Source organism: Pelophylax lessonae (genome assembly GCF_965119305.1).
Source record: "Pelophylax lessonae genome assembly, chromosome: 7".
Lineage (NCBI taxonomy): Eukaryota > Metazoa > Chordata > Amphibia > Anura > Ranidae > Pelophylax > Pelophylax lessonae.
Genome location: NC_138774.1, coordinates 41,351,823 through 41,377,191, shown reverse-complemented (window position 1 = coordinate 41,377,191; position 25,369 = coordinate 41,351,823). Strand labels below are relative to the sequence as shown.

Sequence of the window (25,369 nt, the reverse complement as noted above, 5' to 3'; positions counted from 1 at the left end):
CTTGTATCCCGATCGAATGATTTCCTGAACCCACCTGTCCGGAATTCGGAGCAGCCAAAGTTGGAGGAAACCGCGCAAACGTCCCCCCACCCCAGAAACGGGTGAGGGCGCCCCTTCAGGTAGAGGGGGATTGACCCGCCGCACCGGCATTGCCGGACTTCTGCTTGCCCGCCCAGGGCTTCTTCTGGCTACCATGGACCTTGAATGGCTTGCCCTTGGTTTAAGTCCTAAAGGCACAAAAGGACCCTTGACTGGGTCGAGAGGCGGAACCCCGCTTGCCACGAAAGGACTTGTGCTTCGGGTTATGGGGCAGCATCGTGCTCTTGCCTCCCGTGACACCTTTAACCAAGGTATCCAACGCCTCGCCAAAAAGGGGAGGACCCGCATAGGGAAAATCAGCAACTATTTTCGGAGACGTCTGGTCAGCCGACCAGCTCTTCAGCCAGATTAGTCGACGGTTAAGCACCGCGACACTTCACAGGCGTGCAGCCAAAAGGAGCCTCATTCAAGGCCGCATCGCACAAATACATGACCCCTTGGTGAATTTGATCCACCATAGCCAGCGTGGCAGGTGGGGCAGAATCAGACACAAGGTTGTGTCTAAGCACCTTAGTCCAATCCGCCACCGCCTGAGCCACCCGAACTAACGCAAAAATAGGTTTGAGCAAGGAACCCGCCACCGTGTAGGAGTGGCGGGCAAGAGACTCCAACCTCCTGTCCGTGGGATCCCGGAACACTGGGGTATCCTCCGTGGGAATCAAGGTAGCCTTGTTTAAGACGGCCACAGTGTGATCCACCTGTGGAGGCACACACCAGCGCGAGTCCGTAGCCGGCGCAAAGGGATAAAAAAGTTTAAACTGACTAGGCACCGCATACAGACGTTTTAAATTGCGCCACATTTCACTCACAGTGTAATGGAATTCAGCGGGGCAGGGAAAAACCTGCGCCGACTTGCGGGTCCTATATGTACCAAACGATGACACAACGCCCGGAGGAGTGGGCTCATCCTCCAAATGTAGTGTTTCTTTCACAGAAGAAATCAACTCATCCATAGTTGCGCTTTCTGCAGGCGACCCCGGGGGAGAATCATCAACCCCCTCCACCTTCGCCTCCCCCTCAGACCCCATAGGGTCCAGGGATGAGCGAGACCCTGAAAAGAGCACGCCCGCCACAGCAGCCACATCACCATCTGAATCAGAGGAGATAGATAATCTAGACCTTTTCCTAGCAGCTCGTTCAGCTATCAGCACCTCCATTTTGGACACTAAAGACGCCACTACGGCGGCCAAATCAGGTATAACAGGGGGGTACAGCAGGACTGAGGTCCCCCACCAAGGCTGGAGGGAATTTGTTGTCCTGAGAATCCATTGCCCAAGTTACAGAAAAAAGGTACAAGAGAAGGTACTGGCCCTTTAAGGTCGCTGCGGAGTGCGCAGCCCACCGCTATATGCACAGTGAACACAGACCCCCAAAAGGACACAAAACTGAGCCAGGAAGGACAAAACAAAGAGGTATGGAAAAGACTGCAGAGCCCCCACAGAGTGTTACCACATCAATCGCTGCTTCAGAGGAAAAGGAAGTGAGGTCATCAGAGGATGAACTATAAGCTGCAAGACCCAGGGAAAATGGCTGCCCATAGAACTGAATGGGAGGCTCCGGGAAAATGGCCGCCGAACATGTGCTCGGAACGATCGTTCTGCTACACACAAGATGGCGCCAAAACAGCATGCAGATAAGCCCACAGTGAAGCCAGACATGCTTGCCCATACTTAAAATGGCGGACCGCGCGGTTTTCACCCGCTGCGGCCGCTGCTACACACAGTCTGCACCCCCAAAAACACAGCAGTGACACAGGGGAAGGGGCCCCCAAACCCACACAGCACCGCAGCACATGTAAAAAGAGACCCCCACAGGGATCGCATCAGGGAGCCCCACACAGGTACAGACATGGGGAATACACAGCAACACCCCAGACAGAGGTCCCCACACAGAAGTACTTACCTGTAGCGGATGGCGTGGGGTGCCTCTCTGAACGGAAAGCCGCTGTCCTCATCTGACAGGGAATGCCATTAGCCAAGGAAAGTACACTGCAGTATCGCAGACATGTCCAATGAGGTAGCCACCTCACAGCTGCATCCCTGCTGCGAGCAGGGATGGGTTGTTCATAATGCCAGGACAAACACATGGCTGAACGCTCGATGGCGGGCTGGGGGTCCCTCTGACCCTCTGCCCTGGAGAACCAGGGCGGTCAGTCCGATTCCCAGCTCCGCATGATCCATCTTCATCCGAAGATCCGACTAAAAACTAAAGCTGACAAAATAAACAGCTAGTAAATCAAAGAAAAAACTGACATTTTCAAAGAAAATCAAATAAAAAAGATAGAAAGGCTGAGACTGTAGCCCCAGCACAGGGAAGGCCTAACTACTCCTGACGCTAGGCAGAAACAAACTGAGTTGGGATGGATTACTGCAGGGGGGTATTGACCAGTGGGACAGCCCCCAAGGGTGTGTCTATGCAAATGCTTTTGCCCTTTTGACTAAGTCTTATGCCTAGCTACTCTTGCGAAGCGGAAGTCAATACCCAATAGTGATGACTTAGAGGTGGCGGCGACTGTCGGAGGACGTAAGAGAAACTGAGTTTAAGGACCTCCTGACTTGTTCAGCCAATTTTAGAAGAGTGAAACATTTTCATGTTCACAATTTTTATAATGAATACCATATGTTGTCAAAGATGGGATTTATAACCTTCCTTGGACATATGAGGCAGTATCTAGTATGTTTTCTTTGGGCAACATGTGTCAAATCAAATGTAGCAAAACTTACATTCAGGCCTTCACTTCCTTGGAGTTGTCAGAACCAGTGTCGGAAGCTGAAAAATATAAAGCAATGATTACCATGTGCTTCTGTTATAGTACTAACTTGCTTGAGGTGATTGTAGCCATATTAGAGCACTTGCGACACAAACAACTGAGTACATTAGTGCAAATAAAAAACAGTACTACGGACAGTACTAAGATGGCTATATCAGGGTTGTGATGGAACCATCAAGCATCCGGCTTGGGTGCTTCCGTCAGTATTCAGCTTCCTCCAGTCTGGACCCAGGAACCAGGTATTATGGCTGAGCACCCAAGGACTAGACGCCACTAGCTTAGGTGCAATCTGGAACTTAAACTGTTTATTGTAAACTCACACAGAATATATAGCACAAGATGAGGTAGAGCCTGATCACATTATCGTATACAATGCAAACTGTAAACAGGAATATAATTAACATAGCTAAGGAACAGCCAACATAAACATTAAGCTAATTATCGGTGAAGCTCCACCCAAAAGGGGAAGCTTCGCTTATTTGCCTCCTTCCCCCCTCCGCTGCCACATTTGGCATCTTTTGGGGGGGGGGGGGGGAGAGCAGCTAACTGGTTTTGACAGGTACCCACTCCCACTTCTGGCTGACTTTGCCGCAGCGAACTCATCCAGAAGATTATCCCCCCCCCGCATGCGCAGTAGGGAACCTGCATTTTCCATACACAAAATGGAGGCGGCAGCACCCAAGAGCCAATTGAAAAATTAGCTTGGGTGAAGATACCGCTGGATTCGTGGACAGGTAAGTAAGTAAGTCAGAGGCTACAGTATTTGTAGCTACTGACTTTTATTTTTATCAGAAGCAACCAGGAGCTACACTTTACAACTAGTCACTTAAACAAGCCTAGTTGCCTAGACCATATGGCACCAAGCCCACAACCCTGGATACACAAAGTACATTACACATTATCATAAGCATAAATACATAACATTCCACAATGATTCGATAACAAGGTAAAGTGGACACAATATTAATCACATGTCCAAGAGATGAGCAGACAGACAGAAACAATAGGTGACTCAATTAAAAATGGGAATTCACACCTAGGAGGCACACAGTGGGGCAAAGACACAGATAACAACTTATAAACAGATTATAGCAGGAGACCCCAATATCAGGTTGGTCTGAGCTGATCATATTACCATCTGCTCTGAGTCTCACAGTCTAAAGCAGTTATTGCTGGTTTGGGCACAAAGAACCCAAAATCTGTATCCTGGACCTGGATTCCCAAAGTCCGGAGACCACTCCAAGGGTCCCCCAGGCACATAACTCCCAAGAATAGAGCCCCCTCAAAAGCCAGGGCCCAAAGTCAGTAGGCAAGTGGCCAACCTGCAGTCCCCTCCAAGAGCCCCTGTCCTGCTTGGGTCTGTCATAAGTGTAATATCAGATAAATCTCACTTACATAGCCAGTAAACAGAGAACTTGAATGGTGTAACAAGATGGATGGCAGAGGCGGCAATCACTACGATATCTATGGTGAGGCCCAGCACTGACTTTAATACAAGAACATGGGTCTCTTTCCTCCTCATTACACCAATAACAATATTAGTATGATATGTTTGTCAGTTAGGTGATGTTTGTATGATAAAAATCTACAAATACAAACTTTAATCATAGCAACAGGTAACAGTTTCTATCCGGGATGATCACATTTTAAAAAAGGAACAAATTAGTGATGTGTTTGGTGTTGAATTGCAGCAAACCTGTCTAAGAGTCTGCAGATTGCAAACCTTAATTCAAAACTCTCCGATGAAAGACAAATCTTGAAAATCCATGACCTCCATTTTCAAGGCAAACAGGCAAGGAATTGTCAAATAAAGGGCATTGAAAGCTGGGTACTGTCCTTGGCAACGTGTACCAATGGAAAAAAAAAAATAAAAAAAAAAAAAAATATATATATATATATATATATATATATACACGCTTAAGATGAACCTGTTGCCGAGACTGCTTTATCTGTTTCGGACCCTTCCTGTCTTCATTAGGCTGCCCGAACTATGGGAACTGGGATCTAAAATGTTACGTTTTGTGTGGGGGAAGAAGAGACCTCGGGTGAACAGGAGCACGTTATACACGCCCAAATTATGGGGGGGTCTGGGAGCCCCTTACTTGGTCAAGTACTTTTATGCAGCGCAATTGTCCCAATTGATCCGTTTTCATTCCTCTCACCAGTCAGTGTGGATGAAAATAGAATCAGCGCAACATCCCTCCAAACCCATTAGCCACTTGATGTGGGTGAAACCAAAAGATAGCCCACCAATGCTATGCCCCACTACATCCTTTTCTCTGAGTTTATGGGATAGTTTGCTGAAAACTCACGGATTCAAGTCCCCCCATAACCCCTTGGCTCCAATAATGGGCAATCCAGATTTCACCCCCGGTCTCCACCCCCACAACTTTGCTTGGTGGACTAATAAAGGCTTTGTTTGTATTGCTGATTGTTGTGATAATAAGGGGATCATACCTAATGGCCTGAATACACTATTAGAATATCGCCCGATTATTCGACCACCGACTTTTGAAAAAGTATTTGTCGGTCGAAAACGTTGCCAACATACACGGTCCGAATATCGCCCGACCGTTGACCGCCAACCGTCGAAAAAGTGTTCATGCGTGATGAGGTTATACAGATTTCAAATGAACGACCTCAACAGCATCGTATAGAACAGGGGTATTGAAATAAAATTTACAAAAGGTCCAGTCAGTAAAATATTCTTCCAGCAGAGGTCCAAATCGCATGTTTGTGCAATGACCGCACCTGTATCCTCGCAACCAATCACCTGCTTGTTAACTTGGATAGCCCCAGCCCTCTGTCTATAGCATGGGTGTCCAACCTTCTCTGGGCCACATTGAGTGTAGAGAAATTTTCTCGGGCCGCATATAAAATATATACTATAGTTAAGGTATATAAGCAATAAAACGCTGCCACGCCCTTCCCACGCCGCGCCCCCCTCCCCTGCAATAATTTAACACAACTAGAGGATGATCAAATGAAATGCAATCAGTATACAGAGGTTTACGTCTTCTGAGAAATTTTAAAGAAACACTCTAACTACCATGACCACTTCAGTGATTTGAAGTGATCAGCGTCTACAGATCAGTGTCTACAGTTATGTGCTGGGGGATAGTTGCACCCCTAGCACATGTGACTTAGGCAGCCAGAAAATGTCATGTCCTTATTCATACATGTATAAACAAGGACATTACATAATATGACAAAACACAACTGGTTATTAAAAAACATATTGCAACAATTTGCACACACTAATGCACATACCTTTTCTACTTATTTTACAGACTGCTGGCGGTTACTGCTGGTGAGGGTACTGCTGGCGATTACTGCTGGCAGGTAATGCTGGTCGTGTGGGTCCTGCTGGTCATGACGTTGGGTACTGCTGGAGGAAGCAGCGGCTGCAGTAGAGAATAGAGCCGCTGCTTCCTGTATGGCTCCTGTCACAGGCGGACTGCATTTCATATCACTCCGCTTGTGACAGAACTGGAACTATACAGGAAACAGCGGCTCTATCACTGACGGCAGACATCCTAAGTCTCCCGCGGCAGCCGGGGGATCGCACGGCACTTGCAGCCTAGTGCCATTCAATGCAGCTTCACCAGTGCGTGCCCATCCAATGCAGCCTGATCAGTGCCCATCAATGCAGCCTCACCAGTGTATGCCCATCCAATGCAGCCTGATCAGTGCTCATCCAATGCAGCCTGACCAGTGCATGCCCATCCAATGAAGCCTCACTAGTGCCCATCCAGTGCAGCTTCACCAGTGCATGCCTATCCAATGCAGCCTCACTAGTGCATGCCCATCCAATGCAGCTTCACCAGTGCATGCCCATCCAATGCAGCCTGATCAGTGCCCATCCAATGCAGTCTCACAAGTGCATGCTTATCCAATGCAGCCTGATCAGTGTTCATCCAATGCAGCGTGATCAGTGCTCATCCAATTCAGCCTCACCAGTGCATGCCCATCCAATGCAGCCTGATCAGTGCCCATCCAATGCAGCCTCACCAGTGCGTGCCCATCCAATGCAGTCTGCAATGAAGAGAGAGGAGAGCCGCTGGAGTGGGGAACTCCCGCTTACCCGGCGACTGCTGTCATACAAAGTCCTGCCTCCTGGACCAGCTCCTATGATAGAAGTCACCAATGTGCTGTCTATCATAGGAGCCGGTCCAGGAAGCGGGGCTTCCCATGACAGCAACTGCTGGGTAAGCAGGAGATCCCTGATCTGCTTGTAATCCGGCAGCGCTCCCCCCTCCCCTCCGAGGCAGCCTCTGCCTACAGTTAGGTAGAAGGCACTGTGGCAGTGCCCTGGACTCAACTTCCTTCCTCCCCAGCAAAAAAATAATAATTGTCAGGGGGCAGTGGGCCACATTGCCTGTGGTTCCGGGCCGCATGCGGCCCTCGGGCCGCAGGTTGGACATGCCTGGTCTAGAGCTTTCCTGCCTCCAGCTGTTGGCTCTGTGAGACTGGCAGTGGTGATGGCTGTGGGCAGAATGACTCTAAAGGGTGGGACCGCAGGGGTCCGGATGAGACATTAACTGGGTCCGGATCTGGACCGCGGTCTGCCATTTAGTGATGCCTGGTATAGAATATCGTTCATTCGCAAACGAGACAAGAGAATTTTTTGGGTTTTTCAAATGGTATTTTTCGTTCACAATATCGATATCGCTCATTGATGGCTGGGCATTAACGAGTAGAATATCGGCCGATCGCTCCCTGAACAGAAATCTTTGGCCGATTTTCTTATCGTGTATTCCAGCCATAAGGCTGAACTGAAAGAAAGAGATCACCTTCCCAACTCAGAGTTTTACCACCACAATCAGATTACGCACTATTTGCAATCCCTGCAATCAGTCTCTGACCTCTCTACATGTACCTCGATGGAATATTTATGTGGATCATATGATAAGCACACAGGACACATCTCAAAAATGTACGGGATCCTGACCTCCTCTTCTACGAAATTGTTCTATATGCAGAAATGGGAACAGGATCTCCACATAACCCATGAACTTGGCAACTGGTTTCAGATGGCCCAACGTGCCTCTAGATCTTACATAAATACTTCCTTGATAGAGGCCAATTAAAAGGTTTTGATGAGATGGTACATGGTCCCGGTGAGAACTGCGGCATATGTTGAGATGGCTCTCCAGCATGTTTTCGGGGATGCGGTATGCAGGGTACAGTATTACACACGTGGTGGACATGCCCAAAGGTAAAGCGTTTTTGGATCTGAGTTTATAACTTTATATACTCACTTACGCAAGTCAATTTACCTAAAACCCCTGAACAAGCCCTGCTCGGACACTCCACTGTGGGTGTGCAGAACAGGGCTAGGAAACTGGTAGCGTTTATTTTTACGGCAGCCAGGTTGGTGATCAACAGATCATGGAGATCACCGGCCATCCCATTTGATCTTGTAAAGCATAAGCTAACGTGGATCATGCTTAATGAACGCGTCTCGGCAACCCTCTTGGACAACAGAGCCCAGTTTGACAAGACGTGGGAACCCTGGATCCACTACCTGTCTGCTCCATTGTAGCTTGGCTGTTTTACTGGACCCTATAGCATAGCAGCACAATAGCGCGCTCATCTCCTCTTGGGATACTCTTCTCTTCTTCCATTTCTTTCTGGCAAGTTTCCTTTTCTACTGTCTTTCTCTCCTTTCTCCCCCTTTTTTTTTTTCCTCTCTCCGTTGTTTAACCGTGTTATGGTTGGAGGAAACGTTACACCCCTCTGTAATCTATGCTGCGGAGTCCACCTTCCTGCCCCTGGACCCTGTGTAGTTTTTGCGGTCTGGTGTGGGGGTGGCCCGTGCCCTTCCGGGGCGCCCAGGCGACAACTGACAGAATGATCGCCGGGCGCATCTGGTTCTTGAATCTCCATGACCATGCACATGGCAACTATGGCTAATTTACGTGAATGTGCAATGTCTTGCTTATATTATTTACCAAGCTTCCTTGCCATGCAATCTTGGAAGTTTCTGCTATCTGTATGTAATGCCCTGTAACATTTTATTACTGTTTGTCTCTAAAAACCCAATAAAAATCATTGAAAACGAAAAATAAAAAAGAACACACACACAGTTCCTCGGGGAGCTCTAAACATTTAGAATATAAAATTCTTTAACACTTTCAGTGCCAGAGTCATTTTTGCATTTTTTTTTTAACATCTTTGAAATACCATTTCAGACTTGAAGATAACTTAAAACCCTCAAAACATTACATATTTTCGGAAAGCAGAGACCCTAGAGAATAAAATATTGGAAGTTTAATTTTTTTATGACACATCATATTAACGCAACAGTTTATCAATCACAAAATTTCAATAAAACTTATACTAAAGTTAATTTGAGAGTTCATTTTTTGATAAAATTTCAAATATGAGGTTGGATCAAGTAAATAGATATCAGACATGCCAAGTCATAATATTGTGTGCACCCCTGAAATGGCAACAAACTTTGGTACCCTGAATTTTTCTATAGTTGATGCCCTAAAAACTCCTACAGGTCTTCAGTTGAGAGTGAACTGTGAATATTGGGCCTAGAATTATTGCTCTCACTCCATCATAGATGGCATTATATAGAATGTGTAGTGCAGTTGACATTTTCATGCATAGGCGCACTCGATGCATGTGTTTATATTATGTGCGTGTATGTGGGGATGGGGGTTATAAAATCAGCGGGGGGGGGGGGGGGGGCAGTCCCAGGTCCACCAATGGGAGTGTGGAAAATCTAGCAAACCTGGCAGGGAACTATGCGAGGGGGTTGACTGTTGCCAGGATTCGTGGAAGTGATTGGGCAGCTGAAAAGCTACCAGATCACTTCCATCTGACAGCCGACAGTTGACTTGTTGGATTTACACACATTCTGGGTGGGATAAAACCCCCGCTGGGGCCAATGTATGCCATATGTCAGTGGCAGTGAAAGAGTTAAATATTATGTGTGGAAGATGTCTTATATACATAAGCAAACGTCAGGTTTTATAAAAAAGAAAACATTTGCTCCAAAATGACATTCCCCTGCCAGCTTTTCTTGGTATGAAATGGCACAGGGATCCCCAAAAATCCAAGAGCAGATCATTGCCCTTGATAAGGATATCATATAGATTTGAAGGGGGACCCAGGCAAAACAAAAAAATTGTATAGAACAAAAAAGTATGTCTGGACAGTTGCGCTCCAATACAAATATTTATTGAAAAGAGGATAAAAATACCACAGCATACAGGAGGTACTGATCAAAGACAACTGATGCGTTTCAAACTAACAGTGCTGAATCATAGCGATGATTAAGCACTGTTAGTAGTGTGAAACGCATTTATATTTGCATTGGAGTGCGGCTGTCCAGACATACTTTTTTGTTCTACATGGCTTGCACATTGAGCCAGCACCCTGCACCTGTGCTGTTACTGTGAGGATTTTTGAAAGCATTTTCACCTGGAGCGGTGTGTGGTCTCTAAAAAAATATGTACAATACCTAAAAATGAAATTTAAAAGGGGAAACCTATGTAAAAGAGGGCCCTCAGATATCCAACCCTTCCCCTATGTGAATGAGTAAGGAATACATATTACCCCTGGCTACTCATTCACAGAAATATCCAACAAAAATAAACACACATGCAATGATGAAACAGAAATTTGAACTGGTGCTGGGTATACAATAGTAGACCAATCATTAAAACAATGTTTCATTTTAAGAATGTTCATTTTATTTTGTAATTGTTAGTAAGGAAAAAAATAAATGTTTGTTTTCAACTGCAGTGATGAGAAAATTTGAAGGAGCAGGATTGAAATGATTTCTAGATTGTAAGCTCTAACGAGCAGAGCCCTCTAATTCCTCCTGTATTGAATTGTATTTTAACTGTATTTTCTTCCCTCCTATTGTAAAGTGCTGTGCAAACTGTTGGCGCTATATAAATCCTGTATAATAATAATAATAATAATAAAAATGTATCAAATATATTTATTTCTAACAGTGCATGTGTTTTCTTTGTTTAAAGTGATATTAAAGGCTTTTTTTTTTTTTAATTTTTAAAAATACCACACATGTTATGCTTACCTGCTCTGTGCAGTAGTTTTGCATAGAGCAGCCTCGATGTGTTTCGAAGGTATGTCCTTCATCAGAGCCAAAAGCAGGTTTTCTCTCTGATGAAGGACATACCTTTGAAACGCAACTCTGGTGAGGTCCCCCCTGAGATCGAGTCTTTGGCCAGCCTGGGAAAGTGGAGCCATGATCAGTAGCCTGATGGGTGTTTTAACCACATATGTTTGTGAGTAGATATTTATTTTGTCTTACTGTTAATAAAAATGATGTTGGATAATACACTAGGCCAGTACGCCCTCTGTGATCATCTATTACCACAGAGTCTCTGAGGACAACCCCAGTCCTAGAGGGCAGCAAGGCTCCAAGGGGATTATCCATATCTACTATAAGACATTTCCTGTTGGACTATGACACTTATGTGCAGGGGAATGTTATTGGATCCCCTATATAACCCCGCCCACTACCAGCTGGCCTCAGTTTTGTAGCAAGCAATAGGGATATGAGAAGAACAGGGGGAGGGGCCTGTGTCCGGTACTGTACTCCAAGAAACTGATTTTACAGGTAGAAAAACCTATTTTCTTAGTCATACAGTACAGCACACAGGATCTATTGTCTTTATCACAGGATGTCCAAAAGCCATCCAACTGATTGGTGAGAAACGGCATAAAATACAAACAGGTCCAGGTAACAATAGAAGGCCAAGAGGGTCATTCCTCATCCCTAAACAGAATGGCCCAGGAGCACTTTCCCTTCTTTCTGTACTTTGTGTGACATTAGAGTGTATGGAAATCACTAATAACAATAATGAGGAGGTTATCATTGCAGCCTGGAATAAATTGTGTATCAGGCTTAGAGGATCCTTATAAAATTCTATATAAAGATTACAAATCATAATAATATAAAATACTACACAGAGGAATACAGCAAACATTACTCACTGTTGGTGCTTTTGTAGTCAGTCTTGTTCTTCTCTGAAATATGAAAACATGGAGTTAGGAACCAAAAAAAAAAAAAACTGCAACCCATAAACTGCATTTTAAATAATTTCTACCAAACAATATACAATAGTTGAATAACACAATTATCATTGTTTTGGTAATTTTGTACATGGGGGCAGCCATATGTGTGCATTAGATATTCAGGCTCTGCTTCCTGCTTTGCTCTGCTATATGATGGTTGGGCTTTAGGTCCCTTTCACACTTGTGCGACCTAAAAGTTGTGCGATTTTGCCACAATTTTGAATGGACTTGAAGCAATGCCTGTGTAATCTTGGGGTCTATGGACCTCAAAACAAATCAAAGTCAGTCCAAAGTAGTGCAGGGACTACTTTGAAGTCGTTGTGACTTGAAGTCGTACAGATATGAACGGTACACATTGGAAATCTTGGAGAACAACTCGTCATGTGACTTTGCAGTCCCAAGTCGCAAAAGTGTGAAAGGGGCCTTAATAATTGTAATGCCTTGGACATAACTGCAGAAGTCCCAGGAGTGGATTAAGCAATGCTCCAAAAAAGCGGCTTCATTTTCTGGCTGTTTTCTCTTGTTGCAGAGGAAGACACGTGTCCTCACTTTTGTTTACTGAAGAAATTCAGGGATTTCAGCAGTTTTAAAAAGCTGCTGGCTTATTAAGGGGCCGAGACCAACAAGGTGAATGCCACCTCATGGACTTATCTCTTTTATTTACAATATACAGTTTATACTGAGCACTGGGAGTACAGCTATCACTATGGTTTTGACACTCCAATGCTGGACCTTCGGATCTCAGATATAGAATCTGCAGAGTTGTATGCAGACACTCTCTTTGTCCCTCCTCTCCTCTTGTTCAGTCATGGAAGACTTTGTATAATATGAACCCATTCACAAACTACAAAGTTTTCTGTGAATGGATAGTGGAGAGGAGGGATGGGCACACAGCAACTGCATCACTCCTGCCAGAGCGCTTCCAGTATAGTGATAGCTGTACTCCCGGCACTCATTGCAACTGCAAATAGTGAATGAAAAAGATAAGTCCATGTGGTGGCATACAACCCTTGTAAGTCAGCAGATTTTAAAAATCCTTCAATATGTGGACCTTTCTTTATGTACACATGAATTCTCTGTTATCTGGTCCCCATTTCATAAATCAGGTTCCTGTTCTAAGCCTCAGATTAACTTTATTTGGCTCAGAGATTCTCAAACTCCTCACTAAACTGTTAGGGCTCATTTACACTTCTGTCACCCTCTGAAGAATGATCCACAGTGGAATGCTTTTCAGAGGGCATCTGACAGGTGGATGAGGTGTTATGTTTTAACCCAGAGCCTGCGCCACTGCACCAAAACTGTGTGCAATGTACAGAGCTGCAGGGTTGTGTCACCTTCAATGTGTTGTGAGGAGGGATGATTTTTTGCTATGCCCATGATGCAAAGCACTGTGGCTGCGGCATTGGTACACCCCCATCCAACCATTGTGTTAGAATAAAGAGGCGGTCAGGGAGTGGTAAAAACACTGCTCAACAGCCTGGTATTACTGCCTTCTGGCCTCAAGTATATAGAAGGCCTTATATAACCAGTAAGGCTGGGTTCACACTGGTGGGAATTGGATGCAGGTTTCCTCACATCCAATTCACATGACAGGAGTGTGTGCCCGGCTCTCTATGGCGCCAGTTCTCACATCTCCGGGGCGGCTGCGGAGCAGATTGCACAGGAGTCCTGTGTGTCTTTATTTCAGATCCGAATTTAGGCAACAATTCAGGCCTGATTCATTCCTGAAATGGAGAACAGGGACGCACCGGACCCCTGCTGTGAGCCGCATCCGTATTAAGGCCCCATGCACACGGGGCGTTTTTAACGCCGCTGTAAGTAGCGTCAGGCGTTTTCTTTTTGCAGCCTAAAAACGCACCTCCATGTTATTCTATGGCCTCATGCACACACAGACGTTTTTGAGCTGTAAGTGGCCTAGGCGTTTTTAAGCTGCAACAAGAACCCACGGCCTGCGCGTTCTGAGGACCAGCGTTAGAGCTGTAAAAACGTCTGACGCTGCTAAAGGCTGAATAACGTTGCTATAACGTTGCTTAACGTGCGTTAAGCCACATTATACGTTTTTTCTTCCATTCAAAATCAATGGTTCCCTATGGGAGCCTATTGATTTGAATGGAAGTCGCACCGCAAGTCGGATCAGGATGATCCAACTTGCGGCGTGACTTGCGCTGTGAGAATCTTGAGGGGGAACTCCACGCCAAAATGGGGAAAAACTGCGTGGGGGTTCCCCCCTAGGTTCCAAACCAGGCCCTTCGGGTCTGGTATGGAATTTGAGGGTAGCCCCACGCTGAAAAAACGGCGTGGGGTCCCCCCCAAAATCCATACCAGACCCTTATCTGAGCAAGCAGCCCGGCAGGCCAGGAAAGGGGAGGGGACGAGCGAGCGGCCCCACCCCCCTGGACCACACCAGGCCACATGCCCTCAACATGGGGGGTGTTGGTGCTTTGGGGCAGGGGGGGCTCTGCACCCCCCCACCCCAAAGCACCTTGCCCCCATGTTGATGAGGACAAGGACCTCATCCCCACAACCCTGGCCGGTGGTTTTGGGGGTCTGCGGGCAGGGGGCTTATCGTTATCTGGAAGCCTCCTTGAACAAGGGGGCCCCCCAGATCCCGGACCCCCTCCCTAAGTGAATGGGTATGGGGTACATTGTACCCCTACCCATTCACCCCATAAAAGGCAGTGTATGTGAATAACGACAGGAGACGTTTTGGAAAGTTTATTTAAAATCTTCATCTGGTCTTCTCTGCTCCGGTCTTCTCCACTCTGCTCTTCTTCCCCTCCGCTCTTCTGCACTTTTGCTGTCTGCTCTTCTGTTCTTTTGCCCTTGGCTCTTCTTCTTCCTCCGGTCCTCCTCAGACGATGTCTCCGGTGATTATGCCGGTCTCCGGTCTCCGCAGCTTAATATATAGCCATTAGGGGCATGGCCGCCCGATAATGTCACCGGGAGGCCCTGCCCCCTTATGTCACAGACGACCGGAGACATCGTCTGAGGAGGACCGGAGGAAGAAGAAGAGCCAAGGGCAAAAGAGAAGAAGAGCGGACAGCAAAAGAGCAGAAGAGCAGAGGGGAAGAAGAGCAGAGTGGAGAAGACCGGAGTGGAGAAGACCGGATGAAGATTTTAAATAAACTTTCCAAAACGTCTCCTGTCGTTATTCACATACACTGCCTTTTATGGGGTGAATGGGTAGGGGTACAATGTACCCCATACCCATTCACATAGGGAGGGCGTCCGGGATCTGGGGGGCCCCCTTGTTCAAGGGGGCTTCCAGATACCGATAAGCCCCCTGCCCGCAGACCCCCACAACCACCGGCCAGGGTTGTGGGGATGAGGCCCTTGTCCTCATCAACATGGCGGCAAGGTGCTTTGGGGTGGGGGGGTGCATAGCTTCCCCTGCCCCGAAGCACCAACACCCCCCATGTTGAGGGCATGTGGCCTGGTGTGGTCCAGGGGGGGGGGGGGGCGCTCAGTTGTCTCCTCCCCCTTCCTGGCCTGCCGGGCTGCATGCTCGGATAAGGGTCTGGTTTGGAACCTGGGGGGACCCCCACGCCATTTTTCCCCATTTTGGCGTGGAGTAACCCCTCAAGATTCTCGCAGCGCAAGTCGCGCCGCAAGTCGGATCATCCTGATCCGAATTGCGGTGCGACTTCCATTCAAATAAAGAGGCTCTCATAGGGAACCATTGATTTTGAATGGAGGCAGAAAAGAACGCTGCTAAAAGCGACGTGGCAAAACGTGCAATAACTGAAAGCACGTTTTTACAGCTGCTTTTTCCGGCGTTAGAACTAGCTTTGCAGCACGTTTTTTCGAACGCCCCGTGTGCATGGGGCCTAAGTGTGAACCCGGCTTTAATGAAGCTTTCATAGTCACATTCTGGATTTCTTTTTCCTATCTGTCATTCCTTTGTGTTGGCCACCAATTTTATTAGCTGCCTCACTGGACAATAAGAAGGCATGGGATGGAAAGACAGTGGGCAGGGCATGACTACAGAATCTGCTGTGACATGGTGCTACAAGTCTTAGGAGACTCAGGAGATCTAATGATATTCAAATGGTACAAAGCCCTAAAGGATCCTGTACTATAAGCTAAGAACCAATTTAATGAGGTTTACTTCTAAAAATAGTTACTGGTTCCTGGATTTAATGGGAACATTTCAGGATAGGATATGGGAGCTTCCATTACTGACATCCCCAGGGGTGACATCCTTATCCTTGCTTTACTGCTTGGTGCTTCACTAAACTAATAAAATACAGCCAGCTTAGGGGTTGATTTACTAAACCCGGAGAATGCATATTTTAGTGCAGCTGTGAATGATAGCCAATCAGCTTCTAACTTCAGCTTGTTCAATTAACCACTTCAGCTCTGGAAGATTTACCCTCCGCCGTTCATGACCAGGCCATTTTTTGTGATACGGCATTGCAATATTTTAACAATTGCGCGGTCGCGCAATGCAGTACCCAGATACAATTTTTGTCCTTTTTCCCCTCAAATATAGCTTTTTTTGGTGGTATTTGATGACCTCTGAAATTTTTTTTACGCGCTATAAACAAAAAAAAGACAGACAGTTTTGAAAAAAAAAAATTACTTTCTACTATAAAACATATCCAATAAAAAAATATAAAAAATCTAATTTCTGCATCATTTTAGGCCAATATGTATTTGCTACATGTTTATGGTATAAAAAATCCCAATAAGTGTATATTGATTGATTTGCGTCTACAAACTATGGGATATATTTATGGCATTTCTGTTTATTTTTTTACTAGTAATGGCGGTGATCGGTGACTTATAGCGGAACTGCAATATTGCGGTGGACAAATCGGACACTGACTGGCACTTTTTTGGGAACCAGTGACTCTAATACAGTGATCAGTGCTAAAAATATGCACTGTCACTGTACTAATGACACTGGCTGGAAAGGTGTTAACATCAGGGGCGATCAAAAGGTTAAGTGTGTGCCTAGCCAGTGTTTGTGTACTATGTGGGAGGTGCTTTTACTAGGGGAAGACGTGGATCCATGTCCATGCCTTCCCTACTGACAGAACGACAATCTGCCTTATTTTCATAGGCAGACTGCTGTTTGCCTCTGTACCAAGAAACCGGCGGGTGACAGCAGACATCAAGTCCGCGGTACCCGCTGATCAGCTCCCGCTAAGGATTCTCAGTTGAAACTGTCACTAATTGTCCACATACAAACATACTATTGTAGCTTAAAACCAGCCAGATCTCCTTTTGTTATCCCACGTCTATGGGCAGACAGCCACAAGTCCTGAGTTTATACACAAACTGTACAAAGCATATTACAGACTGACATCCAATGGGGGATTTACTAAAACTGCTGAACCCAGAATCTGGTGCAGCTGTGCATAATAACCAAACCCAATCAGCTTCTAACTTCAGCTTGTTCAATTAAGCTTTGGCAGTAAAAACTGGAAGCAGATTGGATTCTATACAGAGCTGCAGCAGATATTGCACTCTCCAGTTTTTGTAAATAATTCCTAGTGTGTAAATCCTACATACTGCATAACAGTAAATAAAATCTCCCCCCTCCTTATATTTTCATTTTGTCTTTATCCCTTCCATGCCCTGTGTCTTATTTACCCTAATTTGTATCCTCTTTGACATGACATATGCAGAGCAGTACACATTAGAAACTTAAAGTGTATGTAAACCCTCACATATACCCAGTGAAGGGATTAGCCTCAGATGATACACAGATGAAACAAATCCTCCAATGTCAGCAGCACAGAGGAGGGGGTGGAGAGGCTGCAGTTACAGTGTGTGAGAGCTGATTGGAGGAAAGGAACACACCCCCTCTCCACACAGCAGAGATGTGTTCTGAATAGACAAGCCGTCTGCTGAGCTCTCCCTCCCATCACAAATGTATCTCATGTGTCAGGAACACTTGTCAGAAGTGACTCATGCTCAGAGGAACAAAGCACTAGAGAGAAATGACACTTAGAGCTTTGGAAAGAGATAAGTAAACACTGCAGATATATGTGCTTTGCTCAAATTCCATGACTGGGGTTTACAACTACTATAAGGTATGAATGGTTCTTTATATAAAATGTACACATGTTAGGGGAGATGATATGAAAAATGAGGCTACACCCCTTGACACTTATTGTGATATGTATGGGATCCTTGTCTTTCAAAGTAAGACTGTTTGATAGGACGATGTAATGGAATTTCAATTCTAATTAATCTGGAAAGTGCTAACTGTATGGTGAATGCTGAGAGTATATTGTATGTTATTATGAAACTCAATAAAAAGTTTACCTGTTAAAAAATAAATAAAATCTATTGTGAGTGTGCAGATAAAAATTATTATTTACTAATCCTTATACTTACTTATCCAAACAACAACTGCGATAATTGCAGCAAGAAGAGCAAGGATTCCAATAACAGCTCCAATGATCACTCCGAGTGAGAGGCCATTGCCTGGTGGATCTGACAGAGATAAACATAAAGAGAAGATCAGATATTAGAGAGATTTGGGATTCTTGTATATAAATTGGTGGTCTCCAAACTGTGGCCCCTTGCTTGCCTTTATCTGGCCCTTGGGACACTTTTCCTTCCACTGATACCAGCAATGGGGCACAATTCCTCCCACTAATACCAATGATGGGGCACTATTCCTTCCAATGACACCAACAATGGGGCACTATTCCTCCCAATAATACCAATGATGGGGCACTATTCCTTCCAATGACACCAACAATGGGGCACTATTCCTCCCATTAATACCAATGATGGGGCACTATTCCTTCCAACGACACCAATGGCAGGGCTATATTCATCTTCATAATACCAAAGGTGCACTGTTTACTCCCACTGATGCCAGGACAATTTTTACTCCCAATGGCCACAGTCCGACCCCCCTAAAGTCTGATGGACAGTAAACTGGCACTATATTTAGAAAGTTTTGCACTCCTGATATAAATTATTGATTTTACAAAATTATGAAAAGTATTGGCCACTTTTAAATTAATTATTCCTGCACTATATAAAACTGTATGTAAAATATAATTTTTTAAAAACTGTAAAACTAGATTAAGGAACTAATAAATACAAATTACAGGCTGAATTATTATGGGGGGTTTCAATTTATGTTTATTAAAAATATAGAAGGCGGAAGCTGCCATGAAATGAGTGAAGAAGAGAAGACAGAAATTTCCCAATAACCTCCTATACAGCGCTGTGTGATATGTATAGACGGAGTGTACACACATAAGAGAAAACAGGAAGGTAAGAAACTTTTATACAGAAGAGACACACTATGGAGTCCATGTATGAAAAAAAATCTGTGCGGATGTCTTAAGCATTCACACAGGTTCAAGGAATGATTGCTGTATTGTCTGTAATATAATTATCTCTTATGATCATCAGCTCCATCTAGTGGACATAATGCATATTTTTTGTTTTAGAGCCATTTCTGATAAATACCACAATATGGCCACTAGATGGAGCTGATTATCATAGGAGATAATTATATTACAAACAATACTGTGATCATTTCTTATGCATCTGTGAATTCTTAAGACATCCACATGACAATTTATTTTAAGACATAGTTACATAGTTAGTCAGGTTGAAAAAAGACACAATTTCATCTAGTTCAACCAATAAAAACAAAAAAGAAAACACAACCATACAATCCCATATACACAATCTCACACCCACAGTTGATCCAGAGGAAGGTGAAAAACCCAGCAAAGCATGATCCAATTCGCTACAGCAGGGGAAAAAAATCCTTCCTGTTCCCCCGAGAGGCAATCGGATATTCCCTGGATCAACTCTACCTATAAATATTAGAACCCAGTTATATTATGTACACCCAGGAAAGAATCCAGGCTTTTTTTTAAAGCAATTTACTGAGCTGGCCAGAACCACCTTTGTAGGGAGTCTATTCCACATTTTCACAGCTCTTACGGTGAAGAATCCTTTCCGTATTTGGAGATTAAAAATGGATTTTTGTAAAATCTTACCGTAAAATCCTTTTCTCTTAGCTCATTGACAGACGTAGTCCTCGGTGATACAGCACCTTCGGGTTATGTTGCCTCCACAGGAGTAGGACTAGACAGGAAATAAAATGCTCTGGCCACACCCTAGGGGCAGTCCCAGAGGGTATATCCTCTCTCTCTCTGCCTCAGCAAATCAGTTATGTCATAAAAGCAGTCTTTAGAGAATTTAACCCAACCCAACTCAAAAAAACAGAGGGGCGGGTACTACGTCTGTCAATGAGCTAAGAGAAAAGGATTTTACGGTAAGATTTTACAAAAATCCATTTTTCTCTATCGCTCATTGACAGACGTAGTCCTCGGTGATACAGCACCTTCGGGAAGTCCCAGAGCAGTATCACAAATGAGGGGTGGGAAAATGGAAATCAAATCCAAATCTAGAAGGCCCAACCGGTGCCAACTAGAAGTTTACAATGCTCATCCTTAATGATGAGACTCAACAAAAAAATTTTCAAACAGAAAAAAACCCTCGAGGTAGACCACCGGTCTCCTCAAATTGCGGCCTGCAAAACCTTGCGGCCAAATGAGGCATCCGCCGATGCCATCACATCAATTTTATAAAATTTTGTAAAGGTATGTACCGACGACCAGGTGGCCGCTTTACATACCTGGACCACTGACGCCTGATGGCGAAAGGCCCAGGAAGTACTGAGCGCTCGAGTGAAGTGCGCCCTAACAGGGAACGGAGGATTCCGACCCTTAATAGAATAAGCCTGTACCACCGTCTGACTGATCCATGTAGATATGGTCGCGGCAGACACAGGCAACCCCCTTCAAGGGCTATCCGTGATCACAAAAAGTGAGTCCGTCTTACGAAAACCACTTTAGGAAGGAAGGATGGATTCGGAAGAAGAACCACCTTATCCCTATGAACCACCAGATCTGGGGAACGACAGGATAATGCGGCCAGTTCTGACACCCTGCGTAGAGAAGTAATGGCCACCAAGAAGGCCACCTTCTGGGAATGTAAGCAAGGGAATCTCCCTAATATCTTCAAAGAGAAGTTTCTGAAGAACCGACCACACTAAATTAAGATACCAGGCGGTAAGGGTGCGCGCACTGGCGGAGCCAGATGTCCCACCCCCTGGATGAAATTCCGCACCAAGGAATGATTAGCCAAAGGTTTCTTGAAAGAAGATTGCTAACGCCGAAAACCTGACCCTTGATCGTGCTCAAGGATAGTTTCTGCTCAACCCCTTGTTGCAGACAGACCAAAATTCGGGTCACCGAATAGGTATGTGGGGAAAATCCAATAGATTCACACCATGCAATATAAGACTTCCATGTGCTGGAAGTCGCTTTCCTTGCTTTAACTGGAGGTAGGAATAACTGAAGCTGACACTCCCTTGTCCTTCAGTACCTGGGTCTCAATGGCCAGGCCATTAAGCCAGCGACTGTAAAGCAAGATGGAAGATCGGTCCCTGAGACCGCAAATCCTCCCTGAGAGGAAGTCTCCAAGGAGCGTTCGCGACTAGCCTTGCCAAGTCGGCGTACCAGGCTTGACGAGGTCAATCCAGAATTTCCAGAATAACTGGAATTCCCTCCACCTCTATCCTGCGAAGAAGTTCCCGCAGCAACTTGAGAGGATGGAAGGCATGCCGTAGCTGATACTGCCCCCACGGGGCGATCAGCGTTTCTGCTGCGTCCGCTAGAGGATCGTGGCGCGAGCTACAAACCTCCGCACCTTCCTGTTAGGCCAAGGTGCCAACAGATCCACATCCGGGATGTCCCAATGAAGGGACAGCTAGGGAAAAAACCTCTGGATGAAGAGGCCATATGCGATTGGATCCGAATAGGGCTGCTCTAGAGCTGCTCGATCCAGTAAATCAGACAAAATCTGATCGCTCTCAATTCCGATACCCTTATTGGTAATCTGGATACTATCGGAAGAAATGACTTCCCCTGGTTGAGCATCGGAGACTTCCTGGTCCGCTCGCTCAACCGGATCCGATTGTCCAGGGAATCGGAATTCTGATTCCATTAAAAAAGAATCTCCTTCAGGAGAATTCGGGTATGAGACTTGGTATACGGTACTGCCTCTAAGAAGGCCACCATCAGTCCCAGCCAATTGACGGACAGCAACATCCGAATCGTTGACTGAACCTTCTGGAGTTTCCCAGCAAGGAGAAACTCTCTTGCCCAGGATGTATCCAACCTTAGGCCCAGATAGTTCAGTCTCCTGGTGGGAACCAGGGATGATCTTTGGGAAAGCGAAAAAACGCTGATGTCCTGCGATGATGGGGATATAAAGATAGGCATCCTATATGTCTATGGACGCCAGGAAATCTCTTTTATGCAGGGAGGCCACCACTGTACGGATGGACTCTATTTCTTCCCAAGTCCAGATTTGGACGCACCTTGCCCTCTTTCCTGGGCATTGTGAATAGGTTCGAATAGAACCCCTGAAACCGTTCAATGTTAGAAGGGCAGAATCGCACCGGTGGAAGTGATCGAAACTCGATCCTGTGTCCTCCAGAAACCGGTGAAGACATCCCCCCCCACCCCAGAGATGGGTAGGGGCGCATCAGGCTATATTCTTCAGGCTTGGCTGAGCCGGACTCTTTGTTTACCCGACCAGCGCCCTTTGAAACCCCTCTAAAGGGGCTTTGGAGGGTTTCGCCTTATCGCCCGCCCTCGCGGAACGAACAACTCTATATGAGCAGAAAAGGAAGGTCCTCGTTAGTTACGAGGTCTTTTTATCCTAACAGTCTGTGGCAAGACAGCAGGTGGTACCGTCTATCCTATAAAGAGGAATTCCTCAAACGGATAGCACCTAGCCATGCGTTTGGAAATAACAGGGGTTCGTTTCAAAACGACCCCATTTGGGTAAAGGAAAATCCTTCGCCCTTTTGGTAGGCTAACAAGTACCAAAAAGGAATCTCAGTCTCAGCTACCTCTGCCGGTGTAACCTCAAGACTAAAGGTTTCCCGGACGGACACAACTAGTGCATCCACCACTCTTGTGCTATGGCGGAGGCAGAAACGTGCTCCTCACTGCTGAGGAGATATTACCTGAGACAACAGCCCCCTAAGAGGGACCTGCAACTGCATTGACCAGTTCCGAATCCGTATCTGAAGTATCTGATAAACAATAGGGGTAGGCGGGGGTCGCTACTTGACCCCCGTCCCTGACAGGCCACCTCCACCCGGGATACCAAAGACTCCAAAATTGCCGATAATGCATTAAAAACAAGTGGGGTACTGGAGGGTCCTGCGGCCACCTTGAGGGGATCAGGTGGGGATACCTATGCGGCAGGGTCAATGATTATACAAGACACTTGCCAGCGACAAAAAATGACAAAGTAAAAAAAAAAAAACTTTTTTTTTTTTTTTGTGTCCCCCAGTCGCAACAGCGCCCCTCAGTGTTACCTGCCTTTTTGGACCCCACAGAGAGAGAGACAGACCCCAAGGCTCATCCCTGATGCACAGAAGTTTTCATCAGCTTGCTCAGTGCTTGTCTTGTTACAGACAGGAAGTCTTTGGCCCTATTTCCTGGGTAAAAGAGGCGGCTCCGCCCCTTAACACGCCTGCCGGCTCCTCCCCCTGGCTCCATGAGGTGTTTGAGTCACCTCAAACATGGCCGCCCCCATGCTGGAGACACGAGGCTACACCAAAATGGCGGCCTTGTGCGATCTACCAGACAATGGCGGCGGCCTGCACAGAATAGCGGCATGTCTGCAGAAGGATCTCGGCCTCACAACCCTTCACCCTCATGGTGGTCAGCGTGGTCGGAGGTAACGGACCCTAGCGGGCCGTATGCGGTCCGCTGCTTAGCTGGAGGAATGATCTGGAATGCAGTATACATGTATAGACATACATCGCCCTGTGGCTACTGACAGGTAGGATACCTTATACTATCACAGTAAAGTTCTAGTACTGCCACTGACTACAATCATTTACACATCTTTACAATTAGATTGTCAGCTCCCAAACCAAGCCTCCTGGCTTCTTGTACACAAAAATCACACTCAATTAGGGGGATCTGTGACATGTTGTAGGATAGAGGGGAACCCATCCTTACCATTACAGAGAGGGGCCCGCGTTCACCACAAGACCCGTCAGGGGGAAAGGGGGAACATACTACTCACCATACCGGAACCAGGCGGGCGCCAACTCCTGACAGTACCCCTCTCCACCGGGGTGGGAGGGCTGTCGACCAATACGGGCGCCGTGACTCATGGTCTTTGGCGTTTCAGCGAGACGTTTAACTCGCAGGGTCAGTCCCCGTCCAGTGGGACTATGTCGCGGCCGACCCAGCGCGGAGCTAGGGCCTGCACGCGCTCGTAGGCTGAACTGGGGTGACCACTGGATCTCAACATCCAGCCCGTCGCCCAGTTCAGCTTTCCTGCTTGAAGATCTCACAGGAACACTGGAGAAAAAAAGCTGTCTTAAAAAATTATTTTCTAAGAAAAAAATCCTGCCAGGACCGAAGATCCCAGCAAGGTATCTAGGTCCTTACTCCTGACTAGACAGAAAAAAACTGATTTGCTGAGGCAGAGAGAGAGAGAGGATATACCCTCTGGGACTGCCCCTAGGGTGTGGCCAGAGCATTTTATTTCCTGTCTAGTCCTACTCCTGTGGAGGCAACATAACCCGAAGGTGCTGTATCACCGAGGACTACGTCTGTCAATGAGCGATAGAGAAATCTGTTTTCCTCTAGACGTAAAGAGTGCCCCCTTGTCCTCTGTGGTGACCTTAAAGTGAATAACTCAACACCAAGTTCACTAAATGGACCCCCTATGTATTTATACATGTTGATCATATCCCCCCTCAATCTCCTCTTCTCAAGAGAGAATAAATTCAGTTCCTCCAATCTTTCCTCATAGCTGAGCTCCTCCATGCCTCTTATCAGTTTGGTTGCCCTTCTCTGCACTTTCTCCAGTTCCCCGATATCCTTTTTGAGAACTGGTGCCCAAAACTGAACTGCATATTCCAGATGAGGTCTTACTAATGATTTGTACAGGGGCAAAATGATCTCTCTCTCTGGAGTCCATGCCTCTGTTAATACAAGAAAGGACTCTGCTTGCGTTGGAAACCGCAGCTTGGCATTGCATGCTATTATTAAGCTTAGGATCTACCAGAACACCCAGATCCTTCTCCGCTATGGATTCCCCCAGTTCTACTTCCCCTAGTATGTATGATGCATGCATATTCTTAGTCCCCAAGTGCATACATTTACATTTATCAATATTAAACCTCATTTGCCACATAGCTGCCCAATAAAACAGTGCATTGAGGTTGGCTTGTAAGTTGGAGACATCCAGTAAGGAAGTTATTCCACTGCAAAGCTTGGCGTCATGAAGACACCACATCTTATCTGCAATATAAATCCTTCCAATTTGCACTTTTAAGAAAATGACTACAGTTTTGCTTCAAGTGCAGTAACTCATAGCAACCAATCAAAATATACAGTACTTTGC

The 25,369-nt window shown here is 45.9% G+C and overlaps 1 protein-coding gene across 1 annotated transcript in view; it reads right to left on the bottom strand.

Moving 5' to 3' along the window:
• The window catches only part of LOC309560441 (uncharacterized protein), a 226,558-nt gene that overhangs the window by 154,879 nt on the left and 46,310 nt on the right, over positions 1-25,369 (bottom strand). The window contains exons 5-7 of the mRNA XM_082264075.1: positions 18,281-18,379; positions 11,852-11,884; positions 2,828-2,868 (exon numbers count right to left, since the gene is read on the bottom strand). Of these exons, the coding sequence (XP_082120201.1) occupies positions 2,828-2,868; positions 11,852-11,884; positions 18,281-18,379 (173 nt within the window). The remainder of the gene's footprint in view (positions 1-2,827; positions 2,869-11,851; positions 11,885-18,280; positions 18,380-25,369) is intronic.